Raw genomic sequence first — 20270 nt, forward strand, 5'->3', positions numbered from 1 at the left:
CAAACCCCTCTTGGAGTACTGTGTTCATTTCCAGATGCCTCACTACAGGAAGGATGTGGATACTATAGAGAGAGTGCAGAGGAGATTTACAAGGATGTTGCCTGGATTGGAGGGTGTACCTTATGAAAATAGGTTGAGTGAACTTGGCCTTTCTCCTTGGAGTGACGGAGGATGAGAGGTGACCTGATAGAGGTGTACATGATGATGAGAGCATGGCATTAATCATGTGGATAGCCAGAGGCTTTTCCCAGGGCTAAAATGGGTAACACAAGGGGGCATACTTTTAAGGTGCTTGGACGTAGGTACAGGGAGGATGTCAGAGGTAAGTTTTTTTTTTAACACAGAGAGTGGTAGGTATGGTGGAATGCACTGCCAGAGCCAGTAGTAGAGGTGGATACAATAGGGTCTTTTAAGAGACTCTTAGATAGGTTCATGGAGCTTAGAAAAATAGAGGGCTATGCGGTAGGATAGTTCTAGGCAATTTCTAGAGTAGATTACATAGTTGGCATAACATTGTGGGCTGAAGGGCCTTTAATATGCTGTAGATTTCTATGTTCTTTGTTCCTGTCTTTTGTCTTCCTCCCTTCTTAAAGAGTGGAGTGATATTTGCAAACATTTATTCCTCTGGAACCATGCCAGAATCGAATGACTCTTGAAAGATTATGTCCAATATATCTGTTATCTCTTCAGTAACCTCTTTTGTTGCTCAGGGAGGTAGTCCATCTGGTTCAGGTGACTTATTCACCTTAAGATCTTTGAGTTTACCTGACACTTTTTCCTTTGTAACAGCAACGGCACTCACTCCTGCTCCGTAACACTCATGGACCTTTAGCAGACAGCTGGTGTCTTCCACAGTAAAGACTGAAGCAAAGTCCTTATTACATTTATCTGCCATTTCTTTGTTCCCCCATTACTATCTCACCAGCATCATTTTCCAGTGGTCCAATATCAGCTCTCAATTCCTTTTTATTCCTTATATAACTGAAAAAACTTTGAGTATTCTGCTTTACATTATCCGCTAGTTTGCCCTCATATTTCATCTCTTCTCTTCTTGTAGCTTTTTTGGTTGCCTTTTGTTGAATTTTAAAAGCTTCCCATCATCCAACTTCCCACTGACTTTTGCTACCTTATATGCCCTTTCCTTGGCTTTTATGCAGTCCTTAACTTCCCTTATCAGCCACGGTTACCTAGCCCTGCCACTTGAGAGCAACTACTTCTATGGGACATATCTATCTTGTGCTTTGTGAACTATTCCCAGAAACTTCAGCCACCTCTGTTCTGCTGTCATCCCTGCCAGTACTCCCCTCCAATCCACCTGGGCAAGCTCCTCTCTCATGCTTCTGTAATTCCCTTTATTCCATTGCGATTCCACATGTGTCTTGTGCTTTTCCTTCTCAAATTGCAGTGTGAATTCAATTATATTATGATCACTGCCTCCTAAGGGTTCCTTTATGTTAAGTTAACCAATAAGATCTGGGTTATTACACAACACCCAGTCTAAGATCGCCTTTCCCCTCATAGGCTTTAGCACAAACTGCTCTTAGAAAGCCATCTCATAGGCATTCAATAAATTCCCTCTCTTGTGATCCAACACCAACCTGATTTTCCCAATCCCTTTGCATATTGGAATTCCTCCATTACAATTGTGACATTACCCTTATTACATGCCTTTTCTTGCTCCCTTTGCAATCTCATGTTTTTTGGCTTTAGAGCTACAACCAACCAAGCTCTTCTCTGACCACTGTAAAGTTGCATGCATCTCTCCCCTCTGGCAAAGAAGCACGGATTGTAGTTTTCCTCCCAGGTGCCAGGGTATGCGACGTTTCTGAACGTGTTCACAATATCCTGAAAAGGGAGTGTAACCAGCCAGAGGTCGTGCAATCTTTATTTGCCTCTGTAGTACAATTTAACTCTTTGCTCTGTCTGCAGTTGTACCCAATTATTGACTTGTCCTTCTTTGCATTCATATTACATATTACATCATCTACTTGTAAAACCTACTGGCTTATCATCAACTCTCTTATACTGGTTCCCATCCACCTGCCATTTTAGTTCAAACCACTCCCTCCAGCTCTAGCAAAGCTGCCTGCAAGTATATCAGTCTCCCTTGGATTCAGTTGTAACCCGTTCCTTTTGTGCAAGTCACGCCTGCCGCAGAAGAGGTCCCAATGATCCAGAAATCTGAATCACTGCCTCCTGCTCCAATTCTTCAGCAACACATTTATCCACCATCTCATTCTATTCCTATCCTCAATGTCGAGTGGCACGGGCAGCAATCTTGAGATTACTCCCTTTGAGATCTTGCTTCTCAGCTTCCTTTCTAACTCCCTGTATTCTGTTCTCAGGACCTCCTCACTTTTTCTACCTATGTCGTTGGTACCAATATGTACCATGACTTCTGGCTGGTTACCCTCCCTTTTCAGGATATTGTAAATGCATTCAGAAAGATCGCGGACTCTGGCACCTAGGAGGCAAACTGCCATCCATGTTTTTTTTTCGCGTCCACAGAATCGCTTCTCTGTTCCCCTCACTATAAGGTATCCTATTACTGCTGCCATCCTCTTCAGTTTCCTGCCCTTCTGTGCCACAGGGCCAGACTCTGTGCTAGAAGCTTCCCTGGGTAGGTCATTTTCTCTCTCCCCCCCCCCCGCCCCCAACAGTACTCAAAATGGAGTACATATTGTTGAGGGGGATGGCCACAGGGGTGTTCTCCACTCTCTGACATTCTCCCTTTCCCCTCCTGACAGTCACCCATTTACCTCTCTCCTGTAGTCTTGGGTTGACTACTTTCCTGTAGCTCCTACCTGTCACCTCTTCACTTTCCCTAACAAGACGAAAGTCAACGACCTGAAGCTCCAGTTCCCTAACACGGTCTCTAAGGAGCTGCATCTTGTTGCACCTAGTGCAGATGTGGCCACTGGGGCCGCTGAAAATATCCTGGAAAGTGAGAAAGTTGAAGATATTTCAACGCAAGAACTATTATAGAAAAGGCAGTTGAGCTTGGGGCATGGATCAATGCATGGAATTATGATAATGTAGACATTGGTAAGACTTGGTTGCAGGGAAAATGTTATGGCAGTGCTTAGTCAGGACAGACTGGTGAACTCGTATAGTGAGGTTTTATACGTTAATGGGGCTATATTTTCGGCCACCTAACTAGCCGCAGGATTTAAAGGAACAAGTTTGTGGAGAGGTCATAAACTGTTGCAAGGAACATAAGGTTGTGATAGTAAGTGATTTTTAACGTTTCACATATTGACTGAGACTCCCACACTGTAAAAGACTAGATGGGATAGAGTATGTCAATATATGTCCCCATGAGAGAGTGTGCAATACTTGATCTGCTATTAGGGAATGACATTATGTAAAACGATTGGATTGGTTTGGTTCTCGGGTTGAGATTCTGAATTGGAGAAAGGCCAATTTTAATGGTATCATAAAGGATCTGGCAAGTATGGATTGGGACCTGCTGTTTTCTGGCAAAGGTATACTTGGTGAATGGGAGGCCTTTAAAAGTGAAATTTTGAGAGTGCAGAATAAAAGCCAAGGATAACAGGTTTAGTGAAACTCTATTTTTAAGATATGTGAGGCCTTGGATAAGAAAGAGGAGGAGGTGCATAGCAGGTATAGGCAGGCAGGAATAATTGGGGTACCTGAGTACAAGAAATGCAAGAAAACACTTGAGGGAAAAAGTCAGGAGGGCTTAAAGAAGCCATGAGGTTACCCTAGCAGACGGGGTGAAGAAGAATCTGAAGGGATTCTACAGATATGTTAAGAGCAAAAGGATTGCAAGGGACAAAATTGGTCCACTGCAAGATCAGAATGGTAATCTATGTGTGGAAATAAAGAGTTGGGGGAGATCTTAAATGAATTCTGTGCATCTGCATTTGTCTGGAAGGTGAATACAGAATCTATAGAAGTGAAGCAAAGCAGCAGTGAGGTCATGGACCCTACACAAATTACAGAGGAGGAGGTGTTTGCTGTCTTGAGGCGAATCAGGGTGGACAAATCCCCAGGGCTTGACCAGGTGTTTCCTCAGACCCTGTGGGAGGCAAGTGCAGAATTGCAGGGGCATTAACAGAGATATTTGCAACAGGTGAGGTACCAGAGGATTGGAAGGTAACTAATGTTGTTCCACTGTTTAACAAAGGCTCTAAAAATAAACCAGGAAATAATAAGCCAGTGAACCTGACATCAGTGGTGAGAAAGTAGTTACCAGATATTCCAAGAAACTGGATATATGAGTATTTGGGTAGACATGGAATGATTAGGTATAGTTAGCATAACTTTGTGTATGGTAAATAGTGTCTAACCAAACTGAGAGAGTTTTTTGAGGAAGTAACCAGGAAAGTTGATGGAGATAAGCTAGTGAATGTTGTCTACATGGACTCAAGCAAGACATTTGACAGTGTCCTGCATGGAAGGTTGGTCAAGAAGGTTCAGTCACCTGGCATTAAAGATGACATAATAAATTGGATTAGATATTGGGTTTGCAAGAGAAGCCAGAGAGTAGTAGTAGATGGTTGCCTCTCTGAGTGGAGGCCTGTGACTAATTGCGTACTGCAGGGATCATTACTGGGTCTATTGTTATTTGTCATCTGTGTCATTGATCTGGATGATAATGTGGTTAACTGGATCAACAAATTTGCAGATGATGCCAAGATTTGGGTTGTAGCAGATAGCAAGGGAGGCCATCGAAGATTACAGTGGGATCTGGAACAGCTGAAAAAATGGACTGAAAAATGGCAGATGGAATTCAATGCAGACAAGTGCGAGGTGTTGCCCTTTGGTAGGACCAACCACGTTAGGGCATTGAAGAGTGCTGTCGAACAAAAGGTTCTGGGAATGCAGGACTATAATTGTGGTGTCATAGCTAGATAGGGTTGTAAAGAAAGTTTTTAGCACGTTGGCTTTCATTGATCAAAATATTGAGTACAGGAGATGGGGTATTACATTGGTTGTATAACATGTTGTTGAGGCCTACTTTGGAGTATAGTATGCAGTTTTGCTCACCTACCTACAGGAAGGATATAAATAAGTTTGAAATTATGTAGAAAAAACTTGCAAGGATGTTGCTGGGTCTGGAGGACCCGAGATGTAAGGAAAGATTGATTAGGTGAGAACATAGAAGATTGGGGAGAGCTTTGATAGAGGTGTAGATAGCTATGCAATTCTCCAGCCTTTGGACCACATCTGGCGAGACTGAATCATTCTGCAATGGGAAAGGAGTCCGCCAAGGCTGTATCCTTTCTCTGCACCTTTTTAACATCTACACTGAGATGATCATGAGATTGGCAATTCCAGACAACACTGGCATTAAAATAGGAGGAAGAACCATCAGTAACTTGAGATATGTAGATGACACAGCCCTGCTAGCCAAAACAGAGGAAGACCTACAAGCACGATTCAATAATGTTGCAAAAATCTCTGCTGAATTTGGATTGCTTATAAATGGCAAAAAGACCAAAGTTATGGTGATGAGCAAAACTGCAATTCAAGCTGACATCTGCATCGGAAATGAAAAGATTGAACAAGTGTCCTCCTTTATATACCTTGGTGCAGAACTAAATTGACACAAACAAATGCAGCAAGGAAATAAGACGAAAGCTAGCAATAGCATGCACAAGCACGACCGAACTCTGGAACATCTGGAAAGATAGATCTGTGAGCACGGATACCGAGACGCGCCTCCTCAAGAATGTCGTCTGGCCAGTAACCCTATATGGCTGTGAAACATGGACCCTAAAAGCAGCTGATGAAAAGAAGTTGACAGCATTTGAGAGGTGGACATACAGACGGATCCTCAGGGTATCATAAATTGAAAAGAGATCCAACAATTTCATCCTGGAAAAGGTTGGTACAAAACCAATACTTCTGGAAACCGTTATCCAAAGGAAACTTCGCTATTTTGCACACGTCTCAAGAACTGATGACACACTGGAACGCACTGTGCTTGAAGGCAGAGTAGAAGGAAACTACTCCCGAGGCAGACAGAGGACAACCTGGATCGACAACCTCAAGAAGTGGACCAGCCTCACTGCCAGAGTTGCAAGAGATTTGACTGCCGACAGACCGCAGTGGAAGAAAGCAGTCGCTGAGGCTCTGGCAGAGTATGGCACATGATGATGATAGATAGAGTAAATGCAAGCAGACTTTTTCCCCTGAGGTTGGATGAGGTTACAACCAGAGGTGATGGGTTAAGTGTGAAAGGTGAAATGTTTAAAGGGAAATGAGGGAAAACTACTTCACTCAGAGGGCAGTGAATGTGTGGAACTACTGTAGATCAGCGCAAGAGGTGGATGAAATGCTATTTAATCTGCTTCTGGTATTTTCTGATTTTGTCTTGTGTCTATAAATTGAAATGCAAATGATCTCCAACAATGTGTCTGTGATTAAAGATGATGGTGAATTAAGTGGGGACAAAATCATTTTGACAAAATTAGCATCATAATTATTTATCCAAATGTATTTTTAACCACAAGGCTTCTTTGAATACAAACAAAACTCAAGGTATGCTGGAAATTCAAATAAAGTACTACAGGTGCTCTGCAGATTTTGTTAAGAGAGGAACTGAGCCATTGATATGTTTTTTTACATTCTGCCTTTCTCTCTAAGGGTGCTGCCTAATAGACATACGTATTTTTTAAAAGGCCTTTGCAAAATATCTTGTTGTCTGGTATTAAAAATGTGCTAGCATGTTTCTGCAATTGTGAAATCAGGAGAATTATAATTTTGCAGATCATCAGAAGGAAATGTGTTTTAAATATGTAATGGGGTGAGTGGTGAGGATATGAACAAGGGGGGAAAAGCAACATGAAATTTGAAGAGCACTGATGCAATTGTGATCCATTATAACCTGGAATTTCAAAATACAGTTTTGGAAGGTGTTGCTGATTTAACATCACTAGAGATAGCGGTTCATAGGTTTCCTTTAACCAAGCTATCATTAATATTTTGTTGCATCTGCCTCGAATGAATAAGCATTTTCATTTAACATGACATAAAATAGTGAGTGAGATTGGTGAAGCCCTGCACTCAGCTTGTAGCCAGAAGCACTCACTGAGGGGAGTTCCAGGAATCTGAAAATGATTTGTTCTTCAGCTGATGCTTGTTCCCAATGGAACTGGCAGATCACTCATAAAATCACTTGACTAATGAAAATGCCATAGTACTTGGGAAAATATGAAGCTGCATTATTGTAAGTAAGCAAAATGAGGATTCAGCTTTCTCCTCAACTAACTTCCCTTTCACGAAACGTGATCTTAACTTGTTTTGAAGTCATGGCTGGTTTTCTATATTGGGGAAATATTCTTGAATCTTGTTACAAAAACAAAAATTAAGAATCACTTCTAGCCTACTTGGTATTACAAGGTAATTGCTGGTAGCCACTAGTGCCATACTCTATTTTTAAATAAACACCAACAATACTGCTCAGTTTTAGTGCAAGTTGAAAACTTTGAGTTGTCAGTGTTCTTTAATCTTTAATTCTACTGCTCTTTTGCTTTACAGCTTTTGATGAAATATTTAAAGTTTTTGATTCAGAGCTCAATGCAGGTGGTTTAATTTTTTTCACAGATTTAGATTTCTCTTGCAGCGATTTCCATTGTATAAAAATTAAGTATATTTTTTGATTACTATGGTCTGTCTTTAATAAAATGACAGGCCTTATCCAATCCTTGCAATTAATTTTCATTGCACCTCTCACAGAAGCCATCACCTTTATTCTAGTCCATCCTGTACATTGTTACTTGTGAATTAAATTTTCTTTTGAATTTTACAAGTTCTAAACTTTAATCAAGTGCAATATACCTAATTATTTGCATTTTCTTTATTGCTAAAATTATCATGAGCGTTTTTTAGACAGTTGCCGGTAGGAAATAGATGACTCAGATTAAGAACTTTTTGATTTTAATTGTTTGTAGTGTGCAAGAGGTGATTGGAAAGTATGTTGTTATGGGGTGACACAGCTGATAGTTTCTGCTTCAACTCTGTGTTCATTCCTGACCTCTGGTACTGTCTATGTGGCATTTGCATATTTTCCCATGGTTCATTTTAACCATATGCATTTCAGGGCATTCTAAGCCCTTTAGTTATTGAATATTCATAAAGTAAATTAAAATACTTTCTACATGGCACATCACCTCTACACAGCTAGTTTATTTAAGCCCTATGCTGAAGTTTTTTAGTTCACAGCACAATGCAGATGATTTAAATTTTTTTCACAGGTTTTAGATTTCCATTGCAGCAATTTACATTTATATAATTTTATTTTTGATTATTGTGGTTGGTCTTTAATAACATGACAAGCCTTATCCAATCCTTGTAACTTAATCGGCATAGCTGGTGATCTAATAGGATGCCATGGTAGCACAGCTGTTAGCGTGGCTGTGTTGCAGCTCAGGACGTCAAGACTTCAGAGTTCAGTTCCTATGCCATCTGTGAGAAGCTTGTACGTTCTCTCCATGACAATGTGTGTTTCTTCCGGGTGCTCTGGTTTCCTCCCTCAGTTCAAAGACATACTAATTAGTAGGTTAATTGGTCATTGTAAGCTGTCTGTGAATAGGATAGTGTATAAGTGGGTTGCTGAACAACACAGCTCATTGGGCCAGAAGGGTTTGTTCCGTGCTGTATCTTAAATAAAATAAGTAATCATATAAAGTGATAGGTACTTAGAGCTGTGAGCAATTTAGAAATCATTTAAGATAGCCGTGAAGATTTTTGCCCCACTCAATGAAATGAATTATGTCTAGTAGGCCTACTAGAATTATGAATTATGCCTACTAATTATCACTAGTAGGCTAGTAGGTGTGAATTGGCTGTTTTGACCACTTCCACTAAATGCCATTGTTTCTGCAGATTACTCCTTGCCAAACTAGTGTCTGAACCTTGGTTTAAAACTGCAGACTGACAACAAAATAAAATTTAGACCATGGTTGCATAATGAATAGGTTCCATTTTTATACTCCATTAGTCGATTTTGTCTGAAAGGCAGAAAAAGCCCAAAAATCAAGTGATTATGGTAAAAATATCTCCATAGTATTTATATGAATGGCGTCAAAAGCACAAGTTTAAAAAAGTCTCTAAAAGTGGGAAGCAGAGGGCTAGTTCTGCAGTTTTTGGGAACGAATATATGTGCATATGTCAGGCTTTTGAATTTAATTTAATTTTATGGAATCTCATTTGTATGTTAAGTACAGTGCTTGTAACACAGTGGATTGTCTGCATGGCTCCTTTCATTATTGCTGTGATCTTTTATTGCAAAGGCAGGGTAATATAGGCAGAAATGCCTCCTAAGTGATCAGACAATCTGGGGGTTAAAAACTAGTTCTGGAACAAGCCTACTTGATCTGTTGTGGTATTTTCATATGCACTGTTTGAGTCTATTGGGGCAATGTGCTCCATGTTTAGGTAGTTACTGCACCGGAATGAGGTGATCTTATTTATGCTAATAGAAAGGAACTGCTTATCTGATCATGAATTTAAAGTGTGAATATCAAAAGACCAGAATAGCTTGTATACGAGTGTTTATAATTTGTAGAAAAAATTGCTCTTACACTTAAAATGGTAATTTTCTTTAAAGTTATAAATTATTTTAGAAAGTAACATATTTATGCAGATATGCTTATTAGATGTTCATATTTGTGGGATAAACATCTTGATATTTCTTTTCTTTTCCTACAGATGACTAGGATGGTGTTGCCTGCCATGGTACAGCAGTGAGTCATTGTGAAATCATTATTTATAAGGGAGATTCTTTCAAGAATTCATTTAATAACTAATGAGCTTTGTCTTTCTGCTTATATGATTAACAATATATGTATGGTAGCAGAGAATGATTCATGGGCTGTAAGAAATACCTCCTTTTCAGTTTTACAGCTATTGCTTTAAGTGAGTAATCTGAGTCATTAGTAACGCAACAATAGTTTTTTTTCAGTTGATGCTGACAGTTAAAACCTGTTTGTCTTGTGTTTCCCTGGGATAACCCCACCAGCCAAAAGCATAAGTGAAAAGTGACTCATAATCCATTGGCTATTTAAAGCAGAATTAGCCATCCCTGTAGTGAGAGATTAGAAAAGCGGCAGAACTCTAGAGAATCCACAGCCAAGAGCATCCTCAGGTGTGTTGATTATTAACACAACACATTCCACTGCATGTTTTGAGGTACATGTGATAAATCTAAATCTTCAATGGTTGTATGTAAATCTATAACTGAAAATTTTCAATTCATCAGTTGCAGTTATCTCTCAATGGTAAATGTCTGTCATTGGTGGTATAGGCTTAAATATTTTTCAATAGGTATCATTTTGCATCCTGTTTTATGGATGTGTAATTTTCCATATTTTTACAGCAGTTCTTACCTGTAATATAATTCATATCTCTTGCATTCATTAGCCTGAGGCAGTAAGTTGTATCAAACAGAATGTACAATACATAATTGTTACCTCTGTCTAATAAGATGGTTCCAGCGAACCATGGCGATGTTCTGCGGGCTACGTACAATACTTCTAAATATACCTCTTAAAATACTCACTGCAATGAGGAACATGTAATTTCCCTTTAAGCAATGTACTTTTAAATCAATGGTGTACAGATTTCATGATGTTATAAAGGACTTGGTGAGCATAACTCTCAACTAAGAGGGTGCGGCACCTTTAAGCAGACAAAGTTTCAATACCGTGGCCAGAAGCAAAGCGGGGCAGGGTGGGGGGAGTGCTCCAAGCTAGGCTGAAACACGGGAGTGAGACCCCCTTCTATGTGTAATGGAACTCCCAGCACATCATATACGGCGATCAGACCCAAAGGTTTCTCGATTCACAGGATGGACCGAAGTACTAATTCAGAAAAAGTGGAGGTGTGTGATTCATGATAAGCTCGTGATGTACTGATGTGGCAGTTTTGTTGAACTTGTGTTCCCCCAGTCTTGAATGCCTGACAGTCAGATGCTGTCCGGTTTATTTACCCAGAGAGTTCTCCTCAATAATCCTGACAGAAGTTTACATGCCACCACCAATCAACTATATAATCAAGTCCTTGAGATTCTGAATGATACTGTCTCCAAACAAACAGTCCATCCCAACACATTTCAAATCATAGAGATTTCAACTAGGCTTGTTTGAAGATAACTCTGCATATATAATCTGTAGCACCAGAGGGCCCAACACACTAGACCACTGTTATACTAAGATAATGAATGCCAACCGTTTCATGAAGGAAAATCAGGCATACAGGCAGAGCTGAAAGAGCATAGCTCCAGAGATTAGGACAATAATACGGTGGTCACGGAAGACAGGAATAGCTACAGGATTGCTTTGAGTTGGTGGACTGCGCTATGTTCATGAACACATCTGTGGATCTGAATGAATACACCGTGGTTGTCATGGACTTTATTAAAACAGTTATAGATGAGTGTGTACCCACAAAATCATCCAGAGTTTTCCCCATTCAGAAGCCCTGGATGAACCATGAGATCTGCAATTTGCTGAAGGCCAGATTAGAGGTATTCAAACCTGGTGACCAAGCAAGTTACCAGAGGCCAAGGTACAATCTCCAGAAAGCCATTTCATGGGCGAAGGGGCAAATCAGGATTAAACTTGAATCAACAAGGGATGCTTGACAATTGTAGCAGGACATGAATGCTATCACCATTTTTAAAGATGTAAGACTATGTGACCTATTTGGTTCATCAAGTCTGCTCTGCCATTTCATCATGGCTGTTCTCTTTACCTCTCAATCCCATTCTTCTGCCTTTTCCCCATAACCTTTCACACTCTGACCAATCAAGAACCTATCAATTTATTTTCCTTATCTGTCTTAACTCCTTCTGCAGCCTCTCTATTTCTGCAATACTACCTACCCCTCCACCTATCTTCATATTGGCCACAAAGCCATCAATTCAGTCAACCAAATTGTTGGCATACAACATAAAAAAAAATAGTTCCAACACAAACCCCTGTTGAACACCACTAGTTACTGGCAGCCAATCTGAAAAGGATTCCTTTATTCTCATTCCTTGCCACCTGCCAATCAGCCAATGCTCTATCCATGCAAGTATCTTTCCTGTAATACCCTGGGCTTTTGTTTAGCAAAGGTTTTCTGAAAATTCAAGTACACACCATTCACCGAATATCCTCGTCTACCCTGCATGTTATTACCTCAAAGAATTACAACAGATTTGTCGGGCAAGGTTTCCCATTAAGAAAATGATGCTGATTTTGGCCTATTATCATGTGCCTTCAAGTGCCCCAAAATCTCATCCTTAATAATGGAATCTAACATCTTCCCAACTGCTGAGGTCAGGCTAATTGGCCTATAATTTGCTTTCTTCTGCCTCCCTTGATAGTGGTGTGACATTTTCAATTTTCTAGTCTTCCTGAATGATGCTCAAATCTATTGAAAGATCATTACTAATGCCTGCACAATCTCTTCAGGTACCTTTTTGAGTTAAATCAAGCAACATAGGTGACAACAGTGCTTCACTTCCAAATAAGCTCAATGCACAGTTATGCTACCTGTGAACGTTAAGACAACAAGGAGCCATTGCAAACTCCCTTAGCTCCCGATGATCCTGTGATTTCAGTCTCTGAGGCTGACGTGTCAGCAGCCTTCAGGAGGGTGTAGGTGGGGTAGCTGGCCAGATACTAATGACCTGTGCTGATCAACTGTCTGGAGTGTTCACTGAGATTTTTGACCTATCGCTTTGGCAGTCGGAGGTACCCACCTGCTTCAAGAAGACTTCCCTTCTGCTGGTACCCAAGAGGAATGTGCTAAACTGCCTCAATGACTGTCGTTCAGTAGCACTTGCAAAGAAAATCTGGAGAGTTAGGTAGGGAAGTTGAAATGCAGGAACTCCAGGTTAGTTACCTCTGGATCATTGCCTGTGCCATGCACCAGTGAGGGTAATAATAGGATGATTTGGCAGATGAATATGTGGCTGAGGAACTGATGCAGGGGCAGATTTCTTGATCTTCTTTGGAAGGATGGCCTGTACAAAAAGGACAGATTACACCTGAACCCAAGGGGGGTCCAATGTCCTTGCGGGCAGGTTTTCTAGAGCTGTTGGAGGGTTTAAACTAATTTGACAGGAAGATGGGAAAGGAAATGCTGGGACTGAGGATGGGGCAATTGGTATACAAGTAGCTGAGGAATACTGAGGAAAGTTGGGCAGATAATTGGGCAAAACTGCAGTCAGTTGGAGGAGTTGCAATACAACAAGGGGGGGAAATTGAAAAAGCATGATGGATACAGCTCTGAAAGTGTTACATTTGAATGCATGCAGAATATGGAATAAGGTAGATAGTTTTGCAGTGCACTTAGTGATTGACAGGTACTATATAATGTTCTGGACATCAGAGTCATGACTGAATGATCACAGTTGGGAGCTGACCATCCAAAGATACATATTGTATTCAAAGGACAAGCAGGTAAGGGGAATGGGTTGGATGGCGCTGTTGGTAGAAATTAGATCAAATCTTTGGAATGAGGTGACATTGAATTGGAAGATGTAGATTCCTTGTTGGTAGAGTTAAGGAACTGCAAGGGTAAAATGACCCTGATGGGACGAATCCCGGATGTGGGATACAAATTACAATGGGAGCTAGAAAAGGCAGGTAAAACAGGCAATGTTATAATAGTCATAGATGATTTCAATATGCAGGTAGATTGAGAAAATCATCTTGGTGCTGGATCTCAAAAGATGGCATTTATAGAATGCCTGTGAGATGGCTTTTTAGAACAACTTATAGTTGAGCCCAGTCGGGGAAAGGCAATCCTGAATTGTGTTTTGTGTAATGAACCAGATTTGATTAGGGAACTGAAGGTAAATGAACCCTTAGGAGAAAGTGATCATTATATGATCGAGTTCGAGTTCACCCTGCAATTTGAGAGGGAGTGGATAGTCAGATGTATTAGTATAGTGGTTGACTAAAGGCAATTATGGAGGCATGAGAGAAGAGCTGGCCAAAGCTGAATGAAAGGGAACACTTGCAGTAATGTTGGCAGAACAGCTGTGGCTGGAGTTTTTGGGGACAGTTCAAAAGGTGCAGGATAGATACATCCCCAAGATGAAGTATTCTAAAGAGAGCATGAGGCAACCATGGCTGACAAGAGAAGTCAGGACAGCATAAAAGGAAAAGAGTACATTTAATACCACAAAAATTTGTGGGAAGATAAAGGATTGGGAACATTTTAAAAACCATAGAAGGCAATGAAAAAAAACCATAGGGAAAGAAGGTGAAATAATGAAGGTAAGCTAGCCAATAATATAGAAGAAGATACCAAAAGTTTTTTGAAATATGTAAAGAGCAAAAGAGAGGCGAGCGTGGATATCGTACTACTGGAAAATGATGCTGGAAAGGTTCTAATTGTGGACAAATAATGGCAGATGAGCTTAAGTATTTTGTGTTAGTTTTCACTGTGGAAGACACTAGCCGTATGCCAGAAATTCAGGAGTCTCTGGGAGAAGATGTAAATGCAGTTGCTATCACGAAGGAGAAGGTGCTTGAGAAGCTGAAAGGTCTAAAGGTAGATAAGTCACATGGACCAGGTGGACTACACCCCAAGGTTCTGAAAGAGGTAGGAGAAGAGATTGTGGAGACATTAGTAATGTTCTTTCAAGAATCACTAGATTCTGGAATGGTTCTGGAGGTCTGGAAAATTGCAAATGTCATTTCACACTCTTAAGAAGGGAGGGAGGCAGAAGACAGGAAATTATAGGCCAGTGAGCTTGACTTCAATGGTTGCTAGATGGTAGAGTCCATTATGAAGAATGAGGTTTTGGGGTATTTGGAGGCACGTTGTAAAATAGACTAAAGTCAGCTTGGATTCCTTGAGGGAAAATCTTGCCTAACAGATCTGTTCGAATTCTTTGAGGAAATAACAGGCCAGATAGAGAAAGGAGAGTTAGTGGATGTAATTCACTTGGATTTCCTGAAGTCCTTCAACAGGGTACCACACAAACAAGATAAGAGCCTATGGTAAACAAGAGAAGAGCCTGTGGTATTACAGGAAAGGTATTAACATGAATAGAAGATTAGTTGACTGGCAGGAGTAAAAGAGTGGGAATAAAAGAGGCCTTTTCCAGTTGACTGCAGGTGACTAGTGGGTTTCTGCAGGGGTTAGTGTTGGGATGTATTTGACGTCATAAGTGAATGATTAGGATGATGGAATTGGTGGCTTTCTGGCCAAGTTTGCAGGCGATAGGAAGATAGTTGGAGGGCCATGTAGTGTTGAGGAGGTGAGATGTCTGCAGAAGGACTTTGACAGATTGGGATAATGGGCAAAGAAGTGGCAGATGGAATGTAGTGAAGATCATCCACTTTGGTAGAAGGAATAAAAGTGTAGATTTTTCTAAATGGGGAGAAATTTTTTAAAATACAGGTGCAAAGGGATTTGGTCCTTGTGCGGGATTCCTTAAATGTTAATTTGTAGGTTGAGTCAGTGGCAAGGAAGGCAAATACATTGTTAGCATTCATTTCAGGAGAACTAGAATATAAGAGCAAGGTTGCACTGGGAGTATTGTGAATATTTTTGAGCCTCTCATCTAAGAAAGTACATGCTGGCATTGGAGAGGATCCAGAGGAAGTTCACGAGAATGATTCTGGAATGAAGGGGTTAATAAATGAGTATTTGATGGTTCTGGGCCTATACTTGATGGAGTTTAGATGGGGGGGGGGAATCTTACTGAAACTTTTCGAATATTGAAAAGTCTAAATAGTGGATGTAGACATAAAGTAGTCCCATATTATAATGTAGGCTATATGGTACACTCCTCCCCTTTTATTTTTATAGTGTGTCAACTTTTTTTTTAACTGGGGCACAATGCTAAACAAAGTAACTTAATATCAAATTATAACAAGCCTTCTTTCTTTTTCCTTTTCGTCTAAGACCCATTTAGAACTCAAGTCTCTGGGGAGGTCTTCTCTGCCTCTCCAGGTAACGTCTGTCCTGAAATATTTGCTTTGGGGAATGAGTCTCCACAGGTACATCAGGTGGGTCATCAGCACTGATGACAGGCTTATTTGTAGATGAGGCTGATGTGGTCACATCAGGAGTGTTTGCTTCTATGTCAGGGGAGCCCGGGCAAGGTGTTGTTGTGTTTTTCACCTGAGCATCCAGGATCTGGTCCACATGTCGTCTCCATATGTTCTCTCCCACCTCCACTGTATACATCAGTGGCCTGTCTGTGGCGGAAATTGTACCCAGCTGCCACTTTTCAGTCTGGTAATCACGTGCAAGAACTGACTGTCCCACACTGAAGCTCCGTGTTGCCTTAGTATTCAATGTTTGAACTGTCTGTTCTCTACACCACACCGTGCATCTGGTTTGATCCATGCAGGACCTCGGGTTCCTGTTCAGAAACATCATCGCTGGAGTCTTGATTAGTGGTTGCATGTACTGCGTTAAGATAGGCAAGGAGGAAGTTGTCTGTCTTGTTTTGCAGTGGTCGATTTTCGCTGTCCATTGCCTTGTTGGCTTTCTTGAATGTCTGCACAAATCTTTCTGCAAAGCCATTTGTGGATGGATGGTAAGGGGAAGATGTAAAGTGCTTGATTCCATTGTGCTTCACAAAATTTTGGAATTCTTCCGAGACAAATTGTCGTCCATTGTCTGTGCAGATTTGTTTTGGTATGCCATTCCTGGCGGATGAGGCCCTCAGAACTGTAATGGTCTTTTCCAATGTGGTTGTCTTCATTTTGATGAACTGTGGCCATTTGGAATGTGCATCGACAGCGATTAAAGAGATAGAGTCCATGAATGGTCCAGCAAAGTTGATGTGCACTCGTTGCCATCGTGATGAGGGCCACTCCCATGGATGGAGAGGGGCTTGTGGTGGTGTGTTCTGGGTCTTTTGACATCCAGAGCAGTTCTTGGTCAAGTTCTCGATCTGTTTATCGATTCCTGGCCATCGCACATAACCACAGGCAAGACTTTTCATCTTCACAGTACCCAGGTGCCCCTCGTGCAGTTCCTCCAGCACTCTGGTGCGTAGCTTGGGGGGAATCGCAACTCGTGAACCACACATTAGAGTTCCCCGACACACTGACAACTGCTCCTTCCTCGCTGAGCAGGCTGGAAACAGTGTGTTATCCTGCGCTGGCCATCCCTTTACCGTGATGTCATACACTTTTGACAACATAGGGTCATTGCGTGTTTCTCTTTCAATGAGGCTGTTTGTTACTGGTAATTGTTCAGCTATTGTGTGAAAGACCTCTGCTGAATCCATTTGTGTAGTTATCTCAGAAGTGGGCAGTGGTAAACGTGACAAACCATATGCGTTGCCGTGTTGCTTGGTCCCCTTGTGTTCAATGTCATACCTGTGACCTCCTAAGAAAAGGGTCCATCGCTGTAGCCTTTGTGCTGTCATCACCAGAACGCCTTTTCTTGGGTTGAAGATTGACACGAGACGCTGATGGTCAGTCAACAGGGTAAACTTTTGACCATACAGGTAGTGACTGAATTTCTTGATTCTCCACACGAGGCTTAGGGCCTCTCTGTCAATCTGTATGTAGTTGCGTTCAGCTGAAGTTAGCGTTCTTGAGGCAAAGGCTATTGGTCTTTCGGAGCCATCTGGAAACTTGTGCGATAACACAGCTCCTATCCCATGGGGTGAGGCATCACAAGCCAGTCGGATTGGTAAGGAGGGGTCAAAGTGCGTGAGCACCCCTTCTGAAGTTATGAGTCTTTTAGTTTCTTGAAATACTTTCTCACGGCTCTCAGTCCACTTCCATTGTGTCCCTGTCTGTAACAGTGCATTTAGTGGGTGTAGGACTGTGGATAGGTTAGGCAAGAACTTGTGGTAATAGTTAACTAGTCCAAGATATGCCTTCAGCTGAGACACATTTTCAGGTGGTAGTGCCTTAAGCACTGCTTTTATCTTGTTTTGATACATGTGTAAGCCATCCTTGTTGATCACATACCCACAGTATGAGATTTCCTTTTTGAAAAACTCACATTTCTGTCGATTAGCTCTGAGCCCATATTCTCGTAACCTGGTGAGCACTTGTTCAAGGTTAGAAAGATGTTTGTCGTCATCTTTACCGGTGACAATGATGTCATCCAGGTAACACTGAGTCCCTGGAATCCCCTGCAAGACCTGGTCCCTTGCCCTTTGCCAGATTGCAGGAGCTGATGCTATCCCAAACACCAACCTGTTGTACTAGTAAAGTCCTTTGTGTGTACTTATTGTCAGGTATTTCTTGGATGCTTCATCGATTTCCATTTGGAGATAAGCCTGGGCCAAATCGATTTTTGTGAAATGTTCCCCTCCTGACAGGGAAGCAAAGATGTCCTCAATATGAGGTAGAGGATACTGTACTGTGCGGAGAACTGGGTTAACAGTCACCTTGCTTGGTTTTCCTGGTTTTGTGCTGGAAGTTTTCTTCATCACTGGAACAATAGGTGTTGCCCGTTCACTCCAATCCACCTTTGACAAATCCCCAGCCTGCTCCAGACTTTTCAGCTTCACCTCCACTGTAGGATGGATTGCATACGGCACTGGTCTGGCTTTATGAAATTTTGGACATGCATTTTCCTCAATCTCAGTCTTTGCCTTCATGCCCTGAAGTGTTCCTATTCCTTTTATGAACATTTTCTTAGAGTCAGCAAGTACTTGTGACAGTCTCTCAGATGTAGTCATGCTACCCTCCTTTGCTGACACAACTAGTGCCTTGATGGTGTGCCAATCTAACTGGATTTTCCTGAGCCATTCACGTCCCAGCAACGGTTGTCCTCCATTTTTCAGTACATAGAGATTCAGCTGCTGTGTTTTGTCTCTGTAGGTCATTGTCACTTTAATTTTACCTTTGGGATGCACTCTCTGTCCTGTGTAAGTCTTTAGCAGTAGTTTAGTTCGTTTCAGAGATATGTGAGAAAACAGTCATTTGTAGTCTTGTACAGAGATCACTGTTAAAGCTGAGCCTGTGTCCAACTCCATTTTCAGTCTCACGCCTGCCACTTATGGAGTGATCCATATTACTCTTTGATCATCTGTCTCTTTCACGCTGTGAAGTTGCAGACAACACAATTCACTTTTGTCTGAGTCGTTTTCACCAGAACTGCTTTCTTTCATTTTGTGTACATTGTTGTATTTTCTTTTCTGGGGTTTCTCCACCGAGATGCAACACAGAGCGTCATAGGAAGTCATTCCTGCCTGTGGCCATCAAACTTTACAACTCCTCCCTTGGAGGGTCAGACACCCTGAGCCAATAGGCTGGTCCTGGACTTATTTCATAATTTACTGGCATAATTTACCTATTACTATTTAACTATTTATGGTTTTATTACTATTTATTATTTATGGTGCAACTGCAACGAAAACCAATTTCCCCCGGGATCAATAAAGTATGACTATGACTTGTTTCTCTGTATTTTGTCCTTTTTCTGCTGTTTATTAGCTTTGCATACTCTGCCAATGTGGCCCTGTTTGCCACAGTTTCTGCATTCTTTGTCTTTAAACCAACAGTCATCCGGGTGACATGTTCCCACAACGGTAACATTTCTTTCCTTCATTTCTGTTCAGTCACATTTTATTTGTCGCATATTCCAGAGATTTTTGTTGTATCTCTGAAGCACCCCGTGCTGCTGTTTCCATTGATATTGCAATGTTCAGTGCGTTCTCTAATGTAAAGTCTTTTTCACACAGGAGCTTCTTCTGTATGGTTTCACGGTGCATTCCATACACTAACCTGTCCCTCAATGTGTCCGATAGACCAGCTCCAAATTGACAATGTTCTGATAATTTGTGCAATTCAGCACAATATTCAGAAATGCTTTCACTTTTGCTCTGATTCCGTTTGTGAAATTTAAATCTTTCAGCAACGACCAGTGGCTTGGGGTTTAAATGCTGTTGGAGAGTGTCTACTCTTTGCTTGAACATATTGTCAGCTGGCTTTTCAAGCTTCTTAGCAGCCCATATGTTTTTGCTCCAGTAACACTGAGGCTACGTCTACACTACGCCGGATAATTTTGAAAATGCCGGTTTCGAGTAAAAACCACAGGCGTACACACTAAGCGTTTTTCAATATATCTCTGTCCACACTAACATGGATATTTGGGCAAATCTCCTGTACTGGGCACGCGCAGGACGCACAGAAAACAAGCCAAGAGGAAACAATATACTTGGTGTGCGTTTGTCCAGTTATGGAGTAGAAAAAGTTAAAGGGAATTGCTCTTGGCTCTTGCACAGGAGGACTTAAAACTAAAAAAAAACTAAGACTGGAGCATATGGAGGCAACCGACAGGGAGTTCACGGACAGTATGACCCAGCTGACAAC

The 20270-nt window shown here is 41.3% G+C and overlaps 1 protein-coding gene across 1 annotated transcript in view; it reads left to right on the plus strand.

The window, feature by feature from the left end:
• The window catches only part of LOC140205243 (very-long-chain 3-oxoacyl-CoA reductase-A-like), a 162319-nt gene that overhangs the window by 105778 nt on the left and 36271 nt on the right, over positions 1-20270 (plus strand). The window contains exon 7 of the mRNA XM_072272682.1: positions 9682-9716. Coding sequence (XP_072128783.1) covers positions 9682-9716 — 35 coding nt within the window. The remainder of the gene's footprint in view (positions 1-9681; positions 9717-20270) is intronic.

This window comes from Mobula birostris, chromosome 11 (genome assembly GCF_030028105.1).
Source record: "Mobula birostris isolate sMobBir1 chromosome 11, sMobBir1.hap1, whole genome shotgun sequence".
Taxonomy (NCBI): domain Eukaryota; kingdom Metazoa; phylum Chordata; class Chondrichthyes; order Myliobatiformes; family Myliobatidae; genus Mobula; species Mobula birostris.